At 36.5% G+C, this 23,514-nt stretch overlaps 2 protein-coding genes across 2 annotated transcripts in view; one reads left to right on the top strand and one right to left on the bottom strand.

Moving 5' to 3' along the window:
• Positions 1 to 1,903: 1,903 nt before the first annotated feature.
• On the top strand, positions 1,904 to 8,673 carry LOC127639189 (uncharacterized). Its single transcript, XM_052121087.1, has 2 exons — positions 1,904 to 4,948; positions 5,235 to 8,673. The coding sequence occupies exons 1-2, from the start codon at positions 1,904 to 1,906 to the stop codon at positions 6,897 to 6,899; spliced, it is 4,710 nt and encodes a 1,569-aa protein (XP_051977047.1). The 3' UTR covers positions 6,900 to 8,673.
• An 8,797-nt stretch (positions 8,674 to 17,470) lies between these two features.
• Positions 17,471 to 23,514, bottom strand: part of LOC127639166 (adiponectin receptor protein 2-like) — a 37,559-nt gene continuing 31,515 nt past the window's right edge. The window contains exons 4-8 of the mRNA XM_052121046.1: positions 22,874 to 23,045; positions 22,021 to 22,207; positions 20,714 to 20,901; positions 19,987 to 20,180; positions 17,471 to 18,780 (exon numbers count right to left, since the gene is read on the bottom strand). Coding sequence (XP_051977006.1) covers positions 18,652 to 18,780; positions 19,987 to 20,180; positions 20,714 to 20,901; positions 22,021 to 22,207; positions 22,874 to 23,045 — 870 coding nt within the window. The 3' untranslated portion in view covers positions 17,471 to 18,651. The remainder of the gene's footprint in view (positions 18,781 to 19,986; positions 20,181 to 20,713; positions 20,902 to 22,020; positions 22,208 to 22,873; positions 23,046 to 23,514) is intronic.

The raw sequence follows: 23,514 nt of genomic DNA, 5'->3' as shown, positions 1-23,514 counted from the left end.
AAGATCTAATCGAATACCAAATTGCAGTATTCATGTTCAAAGCAAGAAATAGCCTATTGCCTGGGAATATACAAAATATGTTTTCTGAGAGGGAGAGAGAGTACAATTTAAGAGGAAGGGGAAATTTAAGAATAATAGATTTAGAACAACAAGGAAAAGATTATGTTTATCTATTTGCGGGGTTAAATTGTGGAATAAACTAAATGATAAACTAAAGCAATTCTCAAACATATTCCTATTTAAAAAAAATGTATAGAGAAATTATTTTCAAGAGGTATCAAGAAGCACTGTAGTGAAAGTAGGAGTGCTCCATTGTTTATGTTGTTTTTCTTTGTTTGTTTGCTTTGTTATTTTTGGTTGTATTTTTTTGCTGCTTGAATAAGTACATAATTGAGGTTAGAGAAATAAATACTTGTCAGTGGTCACAATGATGTGTATGTGGGTATGCATGTGTATGTATGTGTGTATGTGTATGTATATATATATATATATGTATATGTGTATGGATGTATAGAACAATATGATAATAATAATATAAAAATTGTAAATTGAATGACTGTAAGAATTAAGGGGGTAGGAGTATATAAGTTTTACTTCTTCCTACTCCTTTTCGCACATGTAATAGTAGTATGTCAACAGGAAAGAAGTATATATATTTTTTTTGCTGCTCATTTGTTTTGTTTTTTTTCTCCTATGTTTTTAAACATTGTTTTAAATTTTTATATACTTTCTTTTCCATGTTCGAAATAAAGATTTCAAATAAAAAAAAAAATCAAGTCATGCTGGAAGATATATACATTACACATTCAATGTAAATTTTGAGATATTACTAAAAACACTTGTAAAGCTACAAAGATAAAATATATCAGAAACTCTCTATTGAGAAAAAAATGTGCACGTTGATCTCACATGTAGCCAATTTTCTTGGGTGTAAACAAACCCAAGAATAATACAAAAATATATAACTGACCCTATATTGGACTCTTTTCAATAAAATGTTATGTTTGTGCATCTTATTTGAAGACTTATTTTATAAATAACTTAAATTGTATTAGTTTGACTTGTAATGTATTGTATGTTACAGGTTTATGTTATGGCTGTTTATAAGATGATACTGCTTTTGTAACTTTACTTAAAGCAGGCAAAGACCACTAATAATATGACCATGTCATAAAGCCTTTTGTCTGTTTACACTATGCTGCTTTTGCATAACAGCACTTATACAACTTTATTAGCTTCTTATGCGTTAAAATTGGATGTTGCTCGTGTTATAATGCATTATACATCTCAAAGTATAACTATGAATAGGGGAAGTCTTATTATTTATTGTAACTGTAGTTATAATAAGTTATAACTTATCATAAATAATTATAAGGTGTATTATGAGACATTATTAATGCAGTATAATTCATGTGTAATGTCTTTGCAATGCATTATAGGCTTCATTGAAAGTGTTAATGTTTTGTTTATTTGTAGCCGCAATGTTTATTATCATTTGTTAAAGCTATTAATGTATAATCCCTTATCATTAAAGTATTATTTTATGAACTAATGATATCTTAATGCATAAACTCAAGGGACTGTAAATTGAGTTTTGTGGTATAGCCTAAATGTACTGTAATACTGAGTGCAAACTATGTCTAAATAATTGATATTATTTAAATCAATAACATGCACTCTCTCAAAAACTCTGCCCTCCAAAGATATGTCAATCAATCAAATTAATGAATACTTAATAAGAGTTTAACATATGTCTGTATACATTGATGTGCACAACACATATTCCAAGGATTGTCATGTTTTTGACCTAATAATCTTTGTTTTCTTTCTTTAACTTCTTTTGTTTTTAGAGTGCTTTTTGTGTAACTGCTTAAGAGCAACGGCAGCAGCCATTACTAAACTCATGCAAGGATTCAACTGGACTTCTAATCAACAACCTCCACCTAAGTACCAAGAACAACCTCCACCTAAGTACCAAGAACAACCTCCACCTAAGTACCAAGAACAACCTCCACCTAAGTACCAAGAACAACCTCCACCTAAGTACCAAGAACAACCTCCACCTAAGTACCAAGAACAACCTCTGCCCAATTACCAAGAACAACCTCCGCCCAAGTACCAAGAACGACACCCACCTATGTACCAACCCACCAGGAATGATCAGATAAAGTTAAAACCCCAACTATATAACTCAGTGCAGCTAAATGTTTCCAATGCACAGCAACAATACTGGAATTATCCTCAAGTTGTTCGCTCAAGCAGTGAGAAATCTTTAGCGCTTTCCTTTCAACCAAATGCAAACCTGACCCACCCCAACCTGTTAGGCTCCCAGACACAGCAGCACTGTACACAAGGGATGGTCTCTCAGCCAGAAGTCCCATCCAAAAACCCCAAGACAAACAGGCTTTATGCTCAATTCAACTATAGAAACACAGGTCCAGTGCAGAATAATCATGACCCTAACCAAGCTCCAGTGTATTGGTCTTCTCGTTCAGACAATGGAGGTTCTAGAACTGAGTGTAATGATAACACCAGGAGCTGGAAGCTTCACATTTCTGACAATGGCAGCTCTCACCACATGAACAACCAGCAACAACCTCCTTCTTCTATAACAGCTCCTCTTCATCATCAACAAAGGTTCTCTGGAAAACAGGCTGGAAAACCGCTGACTATGCACCACTCGACACCTGTACTATCACAACAATCCACTTCTTTGCCCCAAAACAATGTTACAACTCAGAGAATGTACACCAGGCAAGCTCAGAACACAGCAACAGTCCATCATACTTCAAGCACCTCTCCCACATTGCCACCATCTGGAGCGCAAAAGAGCATTTCACCACCTTCCTATAACTTTCAACAGAGTCCTGTCAATCAGAGACAGCTAGTAATGCGGATGAATGCAGGTCCAAATTTGTCAGCAACCCAGTTTCAGAATAGTAGGCAGAGCATAGAAAACAGGATATGTGGCATTAATCAGACCACTAAAAATCAGACACAGCAGAGGACTCCCACCAACAAAGCCCATCTTAACCCTCAGTCTAAGCCTGATTTTAACTTAAATCCTTATGTATACCCACAATTACGTAAATTAATTTATTCACATGACAATGAACAAGGTTTTGCTAATAGTTCAGTGACAAATAAGCAGCCATCTGATGACAGAACTGGAAATCGGAAAGCTTCCAACAGGACTGACTATAATTTGTATTCACAGCGACACCTTTCTTTACAGAGTTCACAGTTTACAGATGAACCCCCTAGTAAAAGAATGAACTATGGTTTAAGTCAGAAAGACTATTGGAACCAAGTACCCTCCAAAGAATTATGCTCCATCTCCAAAGATGCGAGTGAGCTTGCATCACAATCTGCCTTACCTAGCATCGATCAGACGGGCAGAACAGAACAGAATAGCAGCGAGAAGCGACATGATACAAGACAGCACAAGGTACAATACACTACTGACCCGGCAGATTGCCTTGAAGCTGTGTTTGCTCTACAGAAAGCTGCTCAGCAAGTTCACAAAGCTGTAGCAATCGTGCCACCTATTTCCCAGCAAACCTCAAATACTGCACAGATGGATGATACCAGTCCAAAAACTGTGGACAGTCCTCCTCTAAAGATTGATGCCATTTGGTCCATTGCTGAAGAGCCTGATGCACAGAGTCCAGTCACAAAAATAAATGACAAGCTATATCAATCACCGGCACCAATCGCACAGCAGGATGATAGAAGTTTAAGCATTCAAATTGAGACTACAAACACAGACACTTGCATACCTCAAAGTTCTGATATTTGCTCTGCTAACTCAAAAGGAGGATGTCAAAATTACTTGCAGCAAAATGATATACAGCAGAGTGATTGTGATTCAGGTGATACTGTGTTTAACTTGTCCAATGTGCCAGTGGATGAGTACACACTTTTAAATCTGATGAACTTGGCTAAGTCTATACAGATGGAAGAGATTACCAAGTTAAGCACTAGACTCACAGAGATACCAGAGAGTGTTTTCAATTGGATCTTGGAACTCTACTGGAAAGGGAACACATACAATTTAGTGAAATCTTTGAAATCGCATAGAAAACTGATTGAGCGCTCATTAGCCGGAGGTGTTAAGAATTATGAATCAGTGGTATTTGAAAGCATCTCATCTGACAACTTGAAGAAACTGGATCATTGTGACATTCTCGAGAATGGGATATTTTTATCATCTGAGGAGTTCAGATCTTCTTGGTTAAATGTTGATGGATGGCCAGCGGATATTGACAAAGTGCTTTCAGAACCACTGTCTGATTATGTTCCCTCAGACAATGTAGGTGTGAATTCCCTTAAAGAAGCTCCTGAGGTTACATCACTCAGCACAGTGCAAAGTGTGAAGCCAAACACAAGTCACACAGAGGTTTTTACACCTTTGGCAGGAAATGGCAAGCAGGAAACAGCCATCAAATACAAAGTACATGCAGACCTCTCACCATTATCAGAAATGCCTTTAGAAGATCTAATAGACAACAGCAAAGACAGCAGCAAAGAAACTAAAGTATTAAAAAAAGAACACATCAGAGTTACACAAGACATCAATCTCTCCTCCTCCCAGGAAGTCATATGTTTAGAGTCTGCTGTGTCTGATTCACTTCCTGTGAACCCTGCAGATGAACTTTTTGAATGTGCCAGTGCTGTTTCAGATGTTGTGAAAACCTCTAAGATGTCCTTTTCTACAGAGGTTCTTAGTAACGCCACAAACACATGTCAAGTAGAAGATATTTCTGACGATGAGAATTCAGGCAATAAGGAGGCCGCTAGTAACGCCACAAACACATGTCAAGTAGAAGATATTTCTGACGATGAGAATTCAGGCAATAAGGAGGCCGCTAGTAACGCCACAAACACATGTCAAGTAGAAGATATTTCTGACGATGAGAATTCAGGCAATAAGGAGGCCGCTAGTAACGTCACAAACACATGTCAAGTAGAAGATATTTCTGACGATGAGAATTCAGGCAATAAGGAGGCCGCTAGTAGCGCCACAAACACATGTCAAGTAGAAGATATTTCTGACGATGAGAATTCAGGCAATAAGGAGGCCGCTAGTAACGCCACAAACACATGTCAAGTAGAAGATATTTCTGACGATGAGAATTCAGGCAATAAGGAGGCCGCTAGTAACGCCACAAACACATGTCAAGTAGAAGATATTTCTGACGATGAGAATTCAGGCAATAAGGAGGCGCTAGTAGCCTACAAACACATGTCAAGTAGAAGATATTTCTGACGATGAGAATTCAGGCAATAAGGAGGCCGCTAGTAACGCCACAAACACATGTCAAGTAGAAGATATTTCTGACGATGAGAATTCAGGCAATAAGGAGGCCGCTAGTAACGCCACAAACACATGTCAAATAGAAGATATTTCTGATGATGACAATTTAGGTCATGTGGAGGCTCCACAGGATATATGGCTGGTGGAAGATAATTCTGACAACGAGAATTCAGATGAGCCAGACATATATGTTGTAGAAGCTGTTTCTAATGATGAAAATTCAAGAGATGACTCCCCGATGATGGAGGTAACTGTGCTATCATCTGAAGATGCTATAAATCTTTTCCAACAGTTACAAAAAGAGCCTCAATGTAATGTAAAAACTACATCTACTCAATCAAATGTTGACACTCCAAAGCTTGTGGCATGGTTTAGCTCACCCAGTCAGCCTAACCATGAATGTAGCAAAGCAAAGATTTGCTCTTGTTGTGGTACCAATCGAATTGAGAAATCCAATTCCCCTCATGTGACTAAGAAGTACAATGATGGTGAACTTTTCTGCTCCCACTGTTGGGACGAGGCACCATCGCTTAAACTAGAAGGAGAGTTGTTCTCTCCTATGAGGAACAAGACTTCTGGCACTCCCACTAAATCAGATGAATGGGAGCAAAATAGTAGCCCTCCAACTCTTGAACTGAAAGTCCAGGTGTTAAGTGTTCCTTTAACAGAGGAATACATTGAGGATAAAGGACTGATACGTACAAAAAGTGACAATATGGTAAAGTCAGCAATGCCTGATGTCAAAATGCTTGAGATTCAGAATTCAGTTGAAGAGGTGCTTCCCAAGATTCAACCAGATAAGGTCAAATCAGACAAAATCAGCTTAACCAAGCTCCAAATGCCCATACAATGCAACACACCTCCTCCAACAAAATCTGTTTTTGGAGAGCATAAACCTAAATCTGATAGCACTAGGATTGGTGTTGAAGAGACAAGAAATGATTTACTTCAGGCTGTGATGGACAGAATCTCCCAGAACCATACAGAAAGCCTACACAAAGTGAGAGAGAAAGTGTCCAGTCATTCAAATACAACACAGTGCATGACCGCAATGCCCCACAAGTCAAATAATATGCTTGATATGAATAATGGGAAAAAGAAAGTGACATTTGCCTTATATGGGTCCAAAGATGAAGACCAATGTGTTGCCTTGGAGCTCCATTCCCCTGCCCCTCCTACCTTAATAGTCTCTACTGCTGGCAAGGACTATGCTGGTGTGCTTTCTGCTAAACAAAAAGTTCACAACCAGTGGAGCAGCACCTACATACCCAAAGTAACAAAGAATTCTAAACCCAACTTACCACAGGTGAAGAAAAGGATGACCTCTCTACCTAAATCACCACAGAAGATGAAGATGATTTCTTCTCCACCCAAAACTCCATGGCAGAAGAAAAAAATGCAGAAACCTCAGGAAGCCTTAAAGTTAAAAATGGATGCTTTAAAAAGCCATTTGAAACAAAGAGCCATGCATCTATCCAGCAAAAAGATAGAGAAAAATTATTCTAGAAAACCATTTTCTCAGCAAAAGCTTACGGATACACTACATGACACTACACTACAAAATAGCTTAGAAATAACTTAATAATTTATTTTAAAATGTTTACTTTAAGGGCATATTATACCTGTGGCTGAATGTTTTCTGTAAATGACATTTCTGACCTTTTTTAATTGTAATTTCACCATTGGGTGCGAAGTAGAAAACTTTATTTTTTATACAATATTTTTTTTTACCTGGGTTTTTATTGTTTATAATGTTGTAAAGTACTCTATGTATGACTAAATCATGTTGTTTTGTGATCACAGTCATCTTCAAATGTTACATTTTAGGTATAATATGTAATGTTATTTTTACATATTTGTTGTTTAGGAAATAAGTTACATGAAAATATACTGGAAAGGTAGTTGTTTCAAATGATGTTTTATTTGAAATTTGAGCTTCTTAGGTGATGAATAACAAATACAGCAGTTAAAATGTTCAATTGCAGAAACCTTGAATTGATTCATGGAGGCCACATTTACTGTACTTCTAATATTCTTGATTTATAGGGGAGACCAGGGCTAGTTGTCACGCGGGGATGTTGTCACAGGGGCTTTTTCTATATCTGTATCTTTTGAGTTTAAACAAAGTCCCTTTGCAAGTCAGTCCACTCAGCCGCCATCTTTGGAATGCTCCTGGGCAGCTATTTTCTTTACAAGCAGCATACAAGTACAGCTCCTATCTACTTAAATGTGCAAAGACTGAAATTTCCAAAATGGTTGCTCAAGATTATGATCAAAGAGCGTAGTTCAAATCAGATGTAAAAATCTGAAAACAATGGTATAAATTGTGCTTCTTTAAAGGGATAGTTCACCCAAAAATGAAAGTTCTCTCATGATTTACTTACCTCATGACTTCCTAGATGTATATGACTTTCCTTTTTCTGCAGAACAGAAATTAGGATTTTCAGAAGAATATTTCAGCTCTGTAGGTCCATACAATGCAATTGAATGGGTGCCAAACTTTTGAAACTCCAAATTCTACATAAAGGGAGCATAAAAGTAATCCAGTGGTTAAATTAATGTGTACAGACATGGTATGATAGGTGTGAGTGAGAAACAGATCAATATTTAAGGCCATTGTATGGATCTACAGAGCTAAAATATTCTTCTAAAAATATTAGTTTGTGTTCTGCAGAAGAAAGAAAGACATACATCTGGGATGACTTGAGAGTGAGTAAATAATGAGAGAATTTTCATTTTTGGGTAACTGTCCCTTTAATGCTTTTTAAGCTTAGAAAAACACATAGTGCTTCAAAAATGAAAGGCTGCAGACTAGTAAGGCTGTGTACTTCCTAGACCACTACTTCTGAGGCTGTAGGCTAGGGTCTTTCTCAACATTCAGTGCTATGAATGAGATGGTCTAGTAAGTCTGCATGGCTACGTCATAAAGCTTTCTGCTTCCGTGGTCATGGCATGACATTTTTGAAAATGAATTATTTGTATTAAATGACAATTCTTAATTTCCTCTTTGTGAGAAGGTACGGAAATTCTGGTTAGCTGCCATGACCGCTGCAAAGAAGTTACTTGTTCAACGGTGGAAACCCCTGCATGACCTTTCTATTAAACAATGGCTTCACTCTTTATTGGAGATATTATACCTGGAGCTGTCATCTGCACGGACCAATCACGCTAACCCTAGGACTTTTTCGATGTGGAAGAACTGGATATCTACAGTCAAGAAATATTTAGCTACTTAATCTGCAGCTACTTATAGGTGTTACCATTAACGTTATTTTATTTGTCTTTCTATGTATGCATTTTATTTTATTCCTTGTTATTCGGATACTGCTCAGTGTCCCGAAGTGCACTGGGGTGGGTGCGGGAAGGGGGGAAGGGGGGAAGGGGGGGGGGGGGATTAGAAGGGAATTAGTAGTCATATAAGTTTTCTTTCTTATATTGCAAAATGTTTTGTAAACTTTTTCAAAATAAATAAAAACACTAAATTACAAAAAAAAAGAAAAAAAGAAAATGAATTATTTGTGAACCACTACAACTATTTTGCAGAAATGGAGGAAGCCACCAGGAGGGTGCACATCTGTTAGATTTCTTTTCTGATATTTTCTTTAAAACAAAAAAAACTGAATTGTAAGGATTGTGGGTGATTGAAGGCCACAAAGGATGCACCTAATGCAGCCTTCCGATTGAGAAGCACCAACTATTTTTCAGGCTGGTTCAGCTAATGTGCAAGAACATTCCGAGCTGAACGACATGTCTGATTCTAAAAGGAAAATGGCTCTTTTATCCGTAAGGTTATGGACTTCCTTCTCTACATCCGCCCATATTTGCTGTTCCAATTTCTCCCATTCATTTGAATACAAGTTCTCTTGTCTCTGGCTAAAAAGTCACTGGTTCAAATCCCAGATAGTTTCAATATCATATATTTGCTATAGCTGTTGGGCAGGGGTGGAAAGAGTACTGAAAAATAATACTCAAGTAATTTAAAATAATACTCAAGTAAAAGTACTGTTACTTCTTAAAAAATTTGTTTGAGTCGAGTAAAAGTACTGTTGTAGTTTCTGCCTAAATCTGTGAAGAATCACTCTCAAATTCTTAGGTTTTGATGCCAGAAAATTTGACTTTATTATTACAAATAACAAGCCGAGTCAGTCTGCAGAGCAACTGAACAACTCTGGGTTTTGTTCACTTAAATACATGTCCCCTAACAAGCTGGGGCTTATACTTTTTTTTAAACATGCATTATCCATCATCCTATTCTTTGACTCTGGTTTGACCATTTTAAGAAGTGGACAGGAACCACCTGTGGAAGACATATATTCTCCCAGCAGTCATGAGAGCACACATGCAAGGCTATTCCTGTTTCTGCACAAACCTTCAAATAGTCACACATGTGTTGAGCACACATTCCATCACAACCATAGGCCTTCACACACACACAGTAAACTGCATGTCCTAAAAACTACTCAAGTAAGGGTAAAAGAGTAGCTCATTTAAAAGTACTCATGAGTAGTGTGTATTGAGGACAGAGTTATGAAAGTTATGCCCCTTTATAATAAAACTCTATGCTGCAATTTAAAAATGTTGCACACATAGTGTAATTTACATTCCCTTTAATGGCTGTTTGCCAGAAGGAATAAAACAATATAGGTATTTTATTGGTGTTTGTGATTGAAAGCTTTTAAAATTCATCACTTATCTATGATACTGCAAACACTACGTTAATCTGATGGAAAAATAAATAAAAGGGCAACATGAGAATGAGAGATTTACAGAAATGAAAAGAAAAAAACTTTTTTTTTCAATATCATAATGTATGAAACAATTACATTAAAATCAGTTCATGTGCAGGGTCTAAATTTCCCTTAATGCCGACTGAGAGAGTTATTGTTGCAGAAAAACACACTAAAAAGCAGATTCACTTATAGAGGCGGAAGAGCAGTTGTTTGGTACAGGGGTCACATCGGGCTTTAAAGGAATAATTCACACAAAATTCTAAATTCTCTCATTATGTATTCACCCTTATGCCATCCCAGATATGACTTTCTTTCATCAGCAGAACAAAAATTAAGATTTTTAGAAGAATATTTCAGCTCTTTTGGTGAATTGGTGGCAAATTTTGAAGCTTCAAAAATCACAATATTCAGCATAAAAGTAGCCGAATTCCTGTGACTCCAGTGGTTAAATCCATGTCTTCTGAAGAGATATGATAGGTGTGGGTGAGAAACAGATCAATATTTAATATATGTTTGCTAGAAATTCTCCTCCCTGCTCAGTCAATCTCCACTTTAACATTCACTTTCTTCTTTTGTTTTTGTGATTCACATTCTTTATGTGTATAGCCATCTACTGGGCAGGGAGAATAATTTCTAGCAAAAATTGACTTAAATATTGATCTGTTTCTCATTTGTGTTCTGAAGAAAGAAAGTCATAGACATCTGGGATGGTATGAGGGTGAGTAAATGATGAGAGAATTTTCATTTTTTAATAGCACATGGGGGGCCACATTGTCCTCATTTTGAGATACAAAAGATGAGATTGAGATTGTTTCTTTTAAGCCCAGAAATATTTGTGTTCTCATTCTAATGCATGATGCACAATTTTCTGAAGTTTGTGAGAGGTTGAATGTTACGGTGGCCCAGTAGTGCACAACACAACGAAATTCAAAAAGCAAACATAAGTTCACAACACAACGGAAACAAGCCACAACACAACGCAAAAAAGCCGCAACACAACGGAAACAAGCCACAACACAACGGAATAGCCACAACACAACGGAAATGCTCCCGACCACTAGGGGGACAGGTTGTCTCCTGAAACTGTAGATTGCTCTCAATCTCCCATGCGTTATCGCTGGCGGTCTGGATTAGTGATGGGCAATCCGGCTCTTTTTCCACAAAGTGATAAATACACGCTCACACACACACACACACACACACACAGAGCAGAGAAATTGTCAGGGTGAAGGAGTCTGACATAAGTGAGTGTGTGTGTTAAAGCAGTGTTTCTCAACTGGTGCAATAATTTATTTCATGCTGAATGTAGTAAATTACTTTTTGACAAATCATTACTGGATTAAAATAACAACATATAGAGCGATAAAACATACAGATACATTTTAAAATGTACTCTTGATTTGATCAAATGTGTTTACTCTTTATTAACACACAGTATATATTAAAAATGACAAACAGCATGAAGATTTATTGTATTAATATATTATCTAATAAGAATAACAAATAAGGCCCAAGTATTTAAACATTTCATAAGTGACGTTTCTGCACCAGCCCCAGAGCTCCGACACGCTCGTCCGAATTCACAAATTTCGTTCACTTACTGCTGATATATAGTGCACTACCTACCATGCACTATATAGTGAAAGAGTGAATCTTTCCCCATAAGGATAGTAAAACTCGAAATTTTTGACCTTGTGGGGACATTTTGTCGGTCCCCATGAGGAAAACAGCTTATAAATCATACTAAATTATGTTTTTTGAAAATGTAAAAATGCAGAAAGTTTTCTGTGAGGGTTAGGTTTAGGGGTAGGGTTAGGGGATAGAATATAAAGTTTGTACAGTATAAAAACCATTATGTCTATGGAAAGTCCCCATAAAACATGGAAACACAACATTTGTGTGTGTGTGTGTGTGTCGCAAGTTGACGAGTCTGACAGGAGGAATATGTACATGATAACCGTCAATTTCCATACTGAGGTATACCATGCAACCCTATTAGCAACATTAGCCATTCAGTGGTGGGACAATCCAGTTGTGTTCATGAAACTTGACTGAATGGAGTCCTGATTTATGCAATTTTGTTTGTTGATGCTAGAGGCACAGAAAGTACACATTTCACCTTTAAGAATAATAAACTACCTGTAATCAGTAGTTGTTGCATTGAAGGATCTGAGACATATCTTTGTAAAAGTGAGCTATACTTATGAAGTTTATAAAGTAGAATTGTTAATAATTGTCATTTTTGATGTTGTAAACTCACTGTAAGTAATAGACTACTGTATTAATGTTTGTTAATAGAGTCAGTTGATGTGGGAAGGTCTGATGTTCTCCTGCTGCTTCATGCTTTTCCTACTTCCAGCTATGACTACTACAAGGTGAACAATACACAGAACAAGACTTGAAATGCAATTTTCAGATATAAATCTGTGTTGTTATCAATACAGTCAGAGAGCAGTAAACTAAATGTGTTGCAATCTGAGAATAATTTACTGAGCTAACTTCATTTTAGTATTCTCAATTTGTAGGTCTGTCAGAGGATCAACATCCTGTCATATGATTACAGAGACACTGTAGCTCATAAGTTACTGTACAGTTGAGCATCTGTTAAAGGGCTATAAAGCTCCATTTATTGTCATCATTCAGCTTCTCATAGATTTTGTTGACTGTGTGTTAGAGATAAGGGTAGAGTTACACCAGCTATGCATAAGGTCTGAATTTAGTTGGGACGTAAAGTTCACACTAAGGGATGGCTAAAAATGTTGATGCTTAATTTGGTTGCACCACCTGTTCTTAAGCCAAGACTTAACTAGTAGGTTGTAAGCTCTCCTTAAAGTAATGTGTAGTCAGATAATATGATGTTTACCTGTATAGATGCAATAAGCAGCCTTCAAATTTGTAAACAGAAGTGTTAAAAGCCACGAATTTCAGTTTGATCTTGTAACGGTTGGCGTTCAAACCTTGTTTTGCTCGTGTAAATGTCATCTGTAATAAAATGTAAATGCCATATGTAATAAAAGTAGATTTAATATATAGTATACTTAGCCTATGTAAATAACAATATTCAGGAGCTGTATCTAAACATCTAGACATTTATTCATTTTAATAATCTATATATGTTTTATGTGTTGAAACTTGACACCGGGCTACGCACACAGGAAAGTGCACTGTTGAAGAGCCGCTAAGATGTCAGTTTTAATATAATGTTCTCTGCTAAATGTAAATGAGTGTAAATATCAGCATCATCATATATGGCTCGTATGTATATGTGACATGAAATCAGTCTGCTTTTTTATTACAACTGTTACTTCTGGTCAGAGGCTTCTGTAAATATTTAATGTATATGTTTAATGGTGCAATGCTCAAATATTTAGTAGTGTGTAAATTGTCACTTAATGCCCATTTATGCCACAACTAGGCTAAGTTAGAACTTATGTACACTGTAGCTGGTGCAACCGGCCCCAGGGGATTTGAGTAGTGACTTTACAGTAGTCTTAAGCAACTCTTCTTTTGAAAATGCCAAGATGGACCCTAAATATGATATTCTCCTTGTAACGGACCCCTTCCTAAAATATATATTTGAATGCATGAAAACTGTTGTGTAGCACACTTGTACTAAAAAAAAGTACCACATCCGTCCAGGACAGGTTATCTTTCATCTTTTTTTATCTTTTTCAAAATGTCACAATTTAGTGTGGAATTAGAATTTTAGTTCTATTGAGACATTGAAATTTAAGATTAGATAGAATTAGTTAGGCAAACTAATTTAATCAATTGAAAAGCACTGTGGAAGCTGTGACAGACTACAGCAAATATTTTCAACATTGTTGAGTGATGTAGTCACATAAACTATATTTCTGAGTGACTTTTGGGAATGAAAAGCAAAAGCTTATTTCTTGAGCCTCTGCATTTGGAGTGTTTCACTGCATGATTTGGCGGAGACGCTTTGCTACATATGACGAAAGAAACTTTAAAATGGTCAGATTCAAACCAAGACTTTCCAGGATGAAAGGCAGAAGTTTATCCCCTGAACCACTGAGTTTCAGGTGTTTTGTTGAGTGTTTTTGATGGGAATGTTTCGTTACATATGACAAAACAAATTTAAAGGGGACTTTTACATGGTGTTTGTACGTAAATGTGAGTCGGCAGTGTGTACACAACCACCCTACCATGTTAAAAGTCCACCCACTCCTCTTTCCTATATTTCTATTAATCAAAAACAGTGTGTCAAAATGAATGGTTTTCGTTTCTACTCTAAAGTGATGTCACATTAGATCAGGCCTCGCCCACAACTGGTGACGGACTCCACCCTAATATCATAGATCCTCCCCTGAGTGATCTACACACAGTCTGACATTTTTTTCCACACTGGATCAGATACAGTGAGAAGAATATTGTCTCAGCTTCATAAGTGTTCTTTCTGTTGTTGTTGGCTGTAAAAGTGAACATAAGAGTCTTCATGTACTCCCGGCATCAGAGCCACTGTAGACGCAGTGGAAAACTTTTGTTTTTGAAGGAAATGTGCCCCAAAACATACCGAAATGTCTATTTATGTGAAAATCATTTTACACCGGACTGCTTTGTGAATGAGTGTCAAGCAGGATTGAAAAAAAATATAGATTCTCAAGCATGGATCAGTACTGTTCCTGTTTCAGCTTTATATCCTGAAGGTTTATGTATCGCACTTTTATATTTTGCAAATTGCCTTTCCGAATGTGCTTGATAGCTGATTTCACGGCTAATGCAGCTAAAGTTACCATTGTCTCTGATTGTATTCACAGAAACCAGAGCTATGTCGGGATGGGGAGCATCAGCTCATTTGCATTTAAAGAGACACACTGGAAAACAGCATGTTTTTGATTCCACCCAAAAAGAGGCATTTACATTTTCTCATGGTATAATAAATGATCCGTGGTGTATTTTGAGCTGAAACTTCAGACACATTCTGGGGACTAACACTCTTTAAACCTTTTGACTATGTTGCGTGTTCTTATACCCCAGAACTCACCTGGGACTAGGGTTGAAACGGTTTGAGATTTTCACGGTATAATAACCGTCTCAGAAAATATCACAGTTTCTCTGTATCACGGTATAACACAATTATTATTAGCAGTTACAATGACATTTAAAGGAGTGAGAACAGAACTTTTGTTTTGTTTGAACAAACGCTTTATTATAATTGAAACTTGAAACCATTTTTTAACGGAAGTATGTGTAAAAAAAAGACTCTCTTTTGAAAATAAATAGAATTATAAATAATAATAATAAATAAACTGAATTGTAATATTAAACTGAATTATTAAAAATACTGCATGTAACTATAATTCAATTCAATTTTATTTGTATAGCTCCTTTCACAACACACATCGTTTCAAAGCAGCTTTACAGAAGATCAGCATTAACAGACGATAAAACTATAATGTCTATAAAACAGAACAAACATATTACACAGGAGGAATGCTTTTCATAACCATTGTTAGGTCCGTGTAGCTAGTCTTAAATAATAGTAATAATAATAACAACAAATTATAGGATTTATGAAAAAATAAATACTTGTTGAAACTTTAACTAAATGCCACTGTTGATATAAAATGAGATCTAAGATTCTAACTTTAGATTATTTCATATGAAACTAACATTTTGTCAGAATTTAACAGTTACTTTTACTCATGTAAAATCGTGAAACAATTTTGTAAAGGTGATGATGTGTAGCTAGTGATTTTAACACAGTGCTGCTCTTTTCCTCAGTGCTGTTTGGCATGTCAGGGCTGCTACTGTTTGAAAGGTTGGACTTGATTTCCTCTGTAACGCTTTAAACTAGAAAAGTTTCACTTAGAATTGAAATTGGTCACATCAGTTTTGAGGTCTGAGCTCCTCAAGCCTGGTCGTTGCACGCACGCACGTGCCAGAAAGAAGAGTAGATCATGATCGCGAGCTGGTTCCGTTACACGAAAGTGCAGTTGAGATTATCATGAAATGCGCTAAAAATAAAATCACTACACATCATCACCTTTACAAAATTGTTTCACGATTTTACATGAGTAAAAGTAACTGTTATATTTTGACAAAATGTTAGTTTCATATAAAATAATTTAAAGGTAGAATCTATTATCTCATTTTATATCAACAGTGGCATTTAGTTAAAGGTTCAACTAGTATTTATTTTTTCATAAATCCTATAATTATTTGTTATTATTATTACTATTATTTAAGACTAGCTACACTGACCTAACGTGTAATATGTATGTTCTGTTTGAATGATGTTTGAAATGATAACAAACGGGATAATAATGGGCTCATATAATTAAATATGCTCTTCAATTTTTAAAATGGAGAGAGAAAACTTCCTTTATATTTGATGTCAACAACAAAATTAATGCCACTTGATGCATGTCCTTGTACTTGAAAACCATGACAAAACCAATATAAAAGGAAACGCAACCCAGGATATAACTATATAACATGTTATATTAAATGCTATTTTTTTATCATGTTATAATTCAGTTTATTATCATTCTTATTCTATTTATTTAATTTATTTTCAAAAGAGAGACTATGGTAGAAAAATCCTTTATGATTAAGATAATGTATTTTTGACATAATATCTCTTGTATTCTCTTTTATGTTTGATAATGTGTTAATGTTGCAGTACATGCTCAAACAAGGTCACCCCAAGTGAAAAGTGCTGATGTATGTAAAGAGTCAAACAATCTTTTGTACTGATGTGTTTAAGCTGATGGCATTACTAGGAGAATGATGTGTGTGAAAGAGTCTCTTATTGTGTGAAAGTGTCCTGTGTACTAATGCATTTAAGTAGATATGTATGTAACTAGTACATGTGTCTGGAATGTGGGAAAGTCACCAGCTGTATGTATGTTTTTGCTGACATATGTACTTTTATGAATAATGTATGTCTTTGTCTTTTTAAAAAATACAGAGATGGGGAATCTTCCACCAATAATTACCTAAAGTGAGAATTAAAACATATTGGTGACATGAGAGAGAGACTAGGGTAACTTTCCCATTGGACAGAGATAACAGGTAGCAAGATAACAAAGGTATATATTTGAGTGCTTAAGAGGATAGAGGCAGGACAGACAGCTGGCTGAACTCATGTTTGTTGGTTTTCAATAAACTACAACTCTGGCATCTGGAACTCAAGACTCTGAGACTTTTCTTCGACTTAGAGAGATTCATCGCGATTTTCCACGAAAAGACTAACAAATTAAAAAGTAAATAGTTAAATGCTTTCAAGTTTCAATAAAGCGTTTGTTAAAATATATATATATATTTTGTTTTCACTCCTTTAAATGTCATTGTAACTGCTAATGTGTTAATACCGATACTGTGATACAGTCTCAGAAAATATCACGGTTATACCGGTGCTCCTGAAATTAATCACAAGAAAATATGACCACATTTGTCATGATAGTTTCTTCTGTTTATTCATTTCAAATTAAAACAAATATCAATTCATGTAAAAATCCCAGAACACTAAAACACTGCCCATGTTTAATTGTGGAAAATTGCAGCACATTATAATGTTTCCATGAAAACTCTTTAATAAATTAGATCATGTACAGATGGTGAAGTACAGAATGTTACACAATGAAAGCATCCTTGCACTGTTGTGAACTTGAAAATTGCAAGTGTTTCACAATTTGTTTTATTTCAAACTAGGTTGAATCACATCCAAAACAAGAACAAAAGAGAGAGAGAGAGAGAGAGAGAGAGAGAGAGAGAGAGAGAGAGAGAGGGAAATCATCCTTCTGCATGGAAAGAAAACCACCCTGACAGAGATACAAAGGCCTGTGGGGTAAGTTAGTGCTGTGTTCTGACCCTTGTTTAGGCCCTGGGTGGCTCGACAGGCGTATGGCTTTTCAGCATCCTACAGGATGCTGAAAACTGTCAGCTCTCACAGCTGTGAGCAAACTCAGGACAACAGCAAACTCAGCCATCTGGTTGACCTCTTCAGAAACCATGTTTGGTGACGTCACCCTCACCAAATCCACTAGTCCACATAAACATTATGGCGCTTGAACAATATGGTTTACTCTGCAGATCATCTTCTTTGTCTTAAATGTTTTGCACAGCATTTCCCTCCTGGCTGTGACACTTCTGCTATATTACTGTTTTTTTTGTTTTGTTTTTTTACCTCTATTAAACAATATAATTATATTTATTTCTTTATTTAAAAAAAAATTATAACTTTGTTTCATACAAATCTATATAATCCAAATTTAGAAATCTTATTTACATAAAAAAAGTTCACCAAGAAACGTTCACACAAGTTCTTTTCAATGTCCCCCCTTTTACAACAAAAAAAAAAATACCCTCAAACAGCAATAGAGAAAACGGTCTCATAAATATATGATCTTAGGAAACTCAAATTTCCATCCTCAACATATGTCCATCTTATCCCATGAAGATTTAAGGGCAAAACAGAGAACAAAAGAAAAAGGAGAGGAAAATAAGGGTGGGTGACTGTCTTTTAGTGTTGTCCTCCTTGGTTTACCCCTCATGAGTAGGAGAGACAGAGCGGTTACTGGCGGCAAAGATACTTTGTCTCCCTCTAGTGGTGCATGTCAGCACCGCAGGGCACAAGGCTCACACAGCACCGTCCTTTGCACAGCCTCCTCCAGCAGTATAGCGGAACTCCTGCAGATTGGACACGCCATGAAAGTGTACAAACGCACCTGCCACCACCAAGATATGGAACAGCTGGTGGGAGTGGAACTGCAGGAAAACAAGGTACAGGTTATACTTTAAACGTAGCAAGGCAGGAGAGAATGCAAACAATTCTATTTAAAGTAGATGTTTCCTCTTTAGCCGTTTAGATGGTGCACTTGGTGTGTGAGACTTTTAGGCCGGCAATTTTTAATTTATATCAAGTATGTAAATGACAAACACTGGCAAAAATGAAAGGAATCTTCCTTTTTCAAAACATTTAAACACTATCAAACGCTTTTGTGGCATGCTGTTGATTACCACAGAAAATAATTCACTCATTCCACATTAAAAATTTCTAACATTACAAAAACAAATAATGCATGTAATGCACTTACAATTAGGGATGCGCCATTCAATCGGTATTGGCTGATATTCACGTCCTATGACTCGATCGGTAATTTGGCCGATCGCATTAACTGATCACTCATGTTGGAAAAGACGCACGGCTCCTTTAAGAAATCAGCAGCACTGTCATAGCATCACGGAGTGTGGGGAATACTGGAATAGTGTTGTAACAAACTTGATTCAGGATGAACAATGCAGTGGGAGAGGAATATGCAAAGTTGGTGTACTGGTGTGAAACGGTCCTTATTATCATTTATGGCGGCAGCACGAGGCATCCCAGTAATAATGAGAGCTACAAATTGTGGTGTAATTCAAATCTTAATTAAATATCACCCGATTAAATGGCATTAACAATAGTAGCATCCGTAGATTACAGAAACATGCACTCTCATCTCTTGCCCTCATGAGAGATCGTGTTCCCCTCAAAGTTCAAGCAGCAACAAGGGAACAATTAACTATTAATATAATCATCCAACTAAGTGAAAAGGCAGGGAAGGAATTTATAAATATAATAATTCCTAATACAATATTAAGATACCAAAATATCATGTATTAAATATAATGCGGAAATAAAATAAGGAATAATAATATAAGAAATAATGATAATGAATCAATAACCAAAAATATCACATTAAGATTAATTGCACCTATGGGTAATCAGTTTGTCTTCAGTTTGACACCAAGCTTCATTTCTTTTAAAGGGCTATCCATCTTAATATTATCTTAGCCTGTCCTTGTTTAAAAGTTTTATTATAAAACACTTTTTTAGTAACCATTGATCGAGCTTAAGTTGTAATGAATCATCAAGTGCAGCTAACTTTATGTGCTTGTGTAAAAAAGTGTCGGCAAATGTGTGTTCACACTCACCCAGATGTCACACTTGCCAGGGAAGAATCTCTCAGGGATGCGTGCTGCGTAAAGGCAGGCTCCGGTGATGTACAAGACAGCCATGAGGAAGAGCCAGCCCATCTGACCCATGGTGGTGGCCTTCAGGAAGCCCTCGGTGATCACAAAGTGCAGCGAAGGGACAACTCCACTGAGGCCCAGACCTACAAAAACACCTGAAACACAGAGAACAGGGCAGGTATGAATCTCTCTTAACTTTAAAGCAACCTCATAATAATGCATTTCTAATTATCTGATACCGATGCATAGACGGATTCAAAAAACTAGGGGTGGGGGAAACATTAATTCAGTGATGCATCGTGATTCATACTCAAATGATTCTGAATCGATTCGGAGTTCAGATTAAATCACGGCAGAGCAGTGGTGTGCACCAAAGACAGATGTAGAAACAAAGACCCGAGTTAAATGCATACACTAAAGTCAAGTGCACAAACACGACTGTTTGCAGACCAGCTGTACCAAACACATGACCATTTGTGCCCGAATTAAACTACAATCCCTACATTCTTTCACAAACATAGCAACGGGAGAGTTTATTCATGATGAGCCAACAAACAACATGAAAGATGAGCTTGCACCAATAATTGCACTGATTTGCACAAAACGGGGGGAAAAAATCAGAAGAAAATAATGACGAGAGAGCGTTTTGGGAGATGTTGATGTTTTCATTATAGAGATGGGTTCTTACCAGCTCTGACTCCACGGTACTGTGGCGTGGCAAAGAAATCGCACTGTGATACGGTGATGGCGGCTATCCCCAGTATACACACCACAAACAGGTAGATGAAACAGGGCTGAGGGGAGCAGTAGAAAGAGTAGTACAGCCACGGAACGAAACTGCCCATGATCAGGAACGCAATGCCTGAATAATCCAACCTGTAATGGGAATGAATGAGAGAGAGGCAGTTGTTTATTAATTCATGTCTTTACATCATGACAGTAACAGGTGTGCCTTGTTTTACTCCTTGGAAATCTATTTTAATTTTGAATACATTTTGAACCTGATATTTTACAATTGTTTTTCATTACTGGTTAATGATTTTAATAATCATTTTAGAGACTGCACCCACAAAGCAATTTCTTAGAGCGGAGTATAACTAGAAAAATAACTTGACTTTAGATATGTATATTTTTAAGCAGATTTATTAACTACCATGACAACACTTTACAATAATGCAATAGGACAATATTTAAACCAATATTACCAAATGCTGGAAATGGCATGTTAGAGCATTTATTTGCAGAAAATGACAACTGGTCAAATTAACAAAAATATGCAGTGTTTTCAGATCTCGAATAATGCAAAGAAAACAAGTTCATATTCATTTTTAAATGACAATATTAATGTTTTTACTTCAGAAGATTTCAGAATTCAATATATGGTGGAATAATCCTGATTTCCAATCGCAGCTTTCATGCGTCTTGGCATGCTCTCTGCCAGTCTTTCACATTGCTGTTGGGCAAATAAATGCTCTAAATGACTTTTTTTTTTTTTTTTTTATTCGGGGGAAAATGCTCAGTACTTTATAAAATAAAAATGTCAATTTTACTCAAACACATACTCATTAATAGTAAATCCAGAGAAACTGATCGTTTAGCAACTACATTTTTCAGCGCTATATATAAACTATCTATTTATTGTTTCATTTCATTTGTGAATTTTTGTAGTTAAGGCCCTAGAATTAATTTTGGTTTAAAATTCAGATTAAACTATTTAAAAACACTTTTTTTTCTCCCTCATTGAAGAACTTAATAAAAAACACTGTTGTATGGTGTATGTAATAGAAACTTGTTTTATTATTATTGTGGCGGAAGTCTAAGCTCTGCCTGGCACTGAAGTCCTTCCTTAAAAATACAGTTCATAGTTACATGATACCCAATACATCAACTAATATTAACATATAAAACCTTAAGTGTTCCAGGTTTTCCATGACCGTGGGAACATCTGATAAAGAATGTTTGGACTGTGTGTGTGTGTGTGTTGTAGGTGCTGACTTTGAGAATACACGGGACACCCCCTCTGAGTGGCAGTACACAGTGTGGAAGAGCCAGGAGAAGGACAGGCAGAGGATTGCCCCCAAGAAGAACATGCCGATGACGATCTTCTCCTGGAATGGTGCCACAAATGACATATTGGGTCTGAACATGTACACAATGCCCAGACAGAGAAAGAACAGGCAGCCTGCAAACACATGCGGAAACACTGGTTATTTAAGTGTGTGTTTTAGTATAAAGGTTAAGTAACTGGACTGATTATATATACATTCAGAGGGGATGTCAAATGTTGCTTTGGCACTTTAAAAGGTTTTCATGTGATCAGTTAAGGAAGCATTTTACGCAGATGCTCCTCCCCTCTACAGCTCAGTACAATAAATCTATAAATGTGCTTGTGTGAATGTACAAACATTAAAAGGGTAGTTAGGAGGAACATGTCCATGACCTCTATAAATCCTGGGTTTTAGGTAAAAATGTATTGAAATGTTTAAGGGAACTTTACTTTTTAAGGTCACCTTTTTGTCTTCACTTGTTCATTTTAAACTGTCCTGGTAATACAGTTTTAAATATTGTAGAAAATGTATAAAAATACAAATATTCCATGTATCCTTTACATTCCAAGTGTAGTAGACAGTGCACTCATTCCTCCACTAGGTGGCAACACAAGTCCACAGACATTTCCCTATACCTAAAATGAGTGCTCATTAATCTAAAGCTATTAGTAGTTCAAAAGAATGTTTTTTGCAATCGTTATCTCAGTTAACTACATGTAGGATATAGAATTGGTTTTGTTCTGTGTAGATGCATGTTATTTCCACTTTTGAGAGTATGTGTACAAGTGTGTTTGCTATACCCAGAAGATGGGTCCAAATGTTGCCTGTTTCTGTATGGATTCTGAAGATACTCTTGAAGCACGCTCTGAATGAGGGCATAGGCGGCCGGTGCCCGTGCAACAGGAAGTCATTATCCTTCAGCCAATCAGGAAGGACGTCGTGAGGAATTACACGCCATCTGCCCTCCCACATCTAGGAGACAAAATAATTTAGCTTCAAAAACAGAAATTAGCATCACTGATCTCACCAACAAAGATGAAATATCTGGTCACTCTTTGACATGCCATTATGCTGAGACCCAGGCCTACATTACTGGTTGACATGAGAAAGCCCTCTCATTTAACTTCAGAAAGTAATTACAAGGTGTGTTTGAGCGAGCAAGAGAAAAGCATTACAGTCATTACAGTCTCTCTGAGTTGAGGCACAAGCAAAAATTCCATATTCTCCCCAGAAAATAATCCATGTAAGTATATAAACACAAACCCTTTTAGCTACACAAGTTTAATCACAAATGCTGTGGCAATCTGACGTTAGTCAGAGCACAATTCCTAACGCAATGCAAGTACAGCATTTCAGCAAGGACTGCTATAAACTGCCTCCTAAGGTCAGTTTTCTCTTTCAGGTCAACTCGTCATGGAATAGGAAGTTTGAAGAAAATCTG

Source organism: Xyrauchen texanus, chromosome 47 (assembly GCF_025860055.1).
Source record: "Xyrauchen texanus isolate HMW12.3.18 chromosome 47, RBS_HiC_50CHRs, whole genome shotgun sequence".
Lineage (NCBI taxonomy): Eukaryota > Metazoa > Chordata > Actinopteri > Cypriniformes > Catostomidae > Xyrauchen > Xyrauchen texanus.
This window is presented reverse-complemented; position numbering and strand designations above follow the sequence as displayed.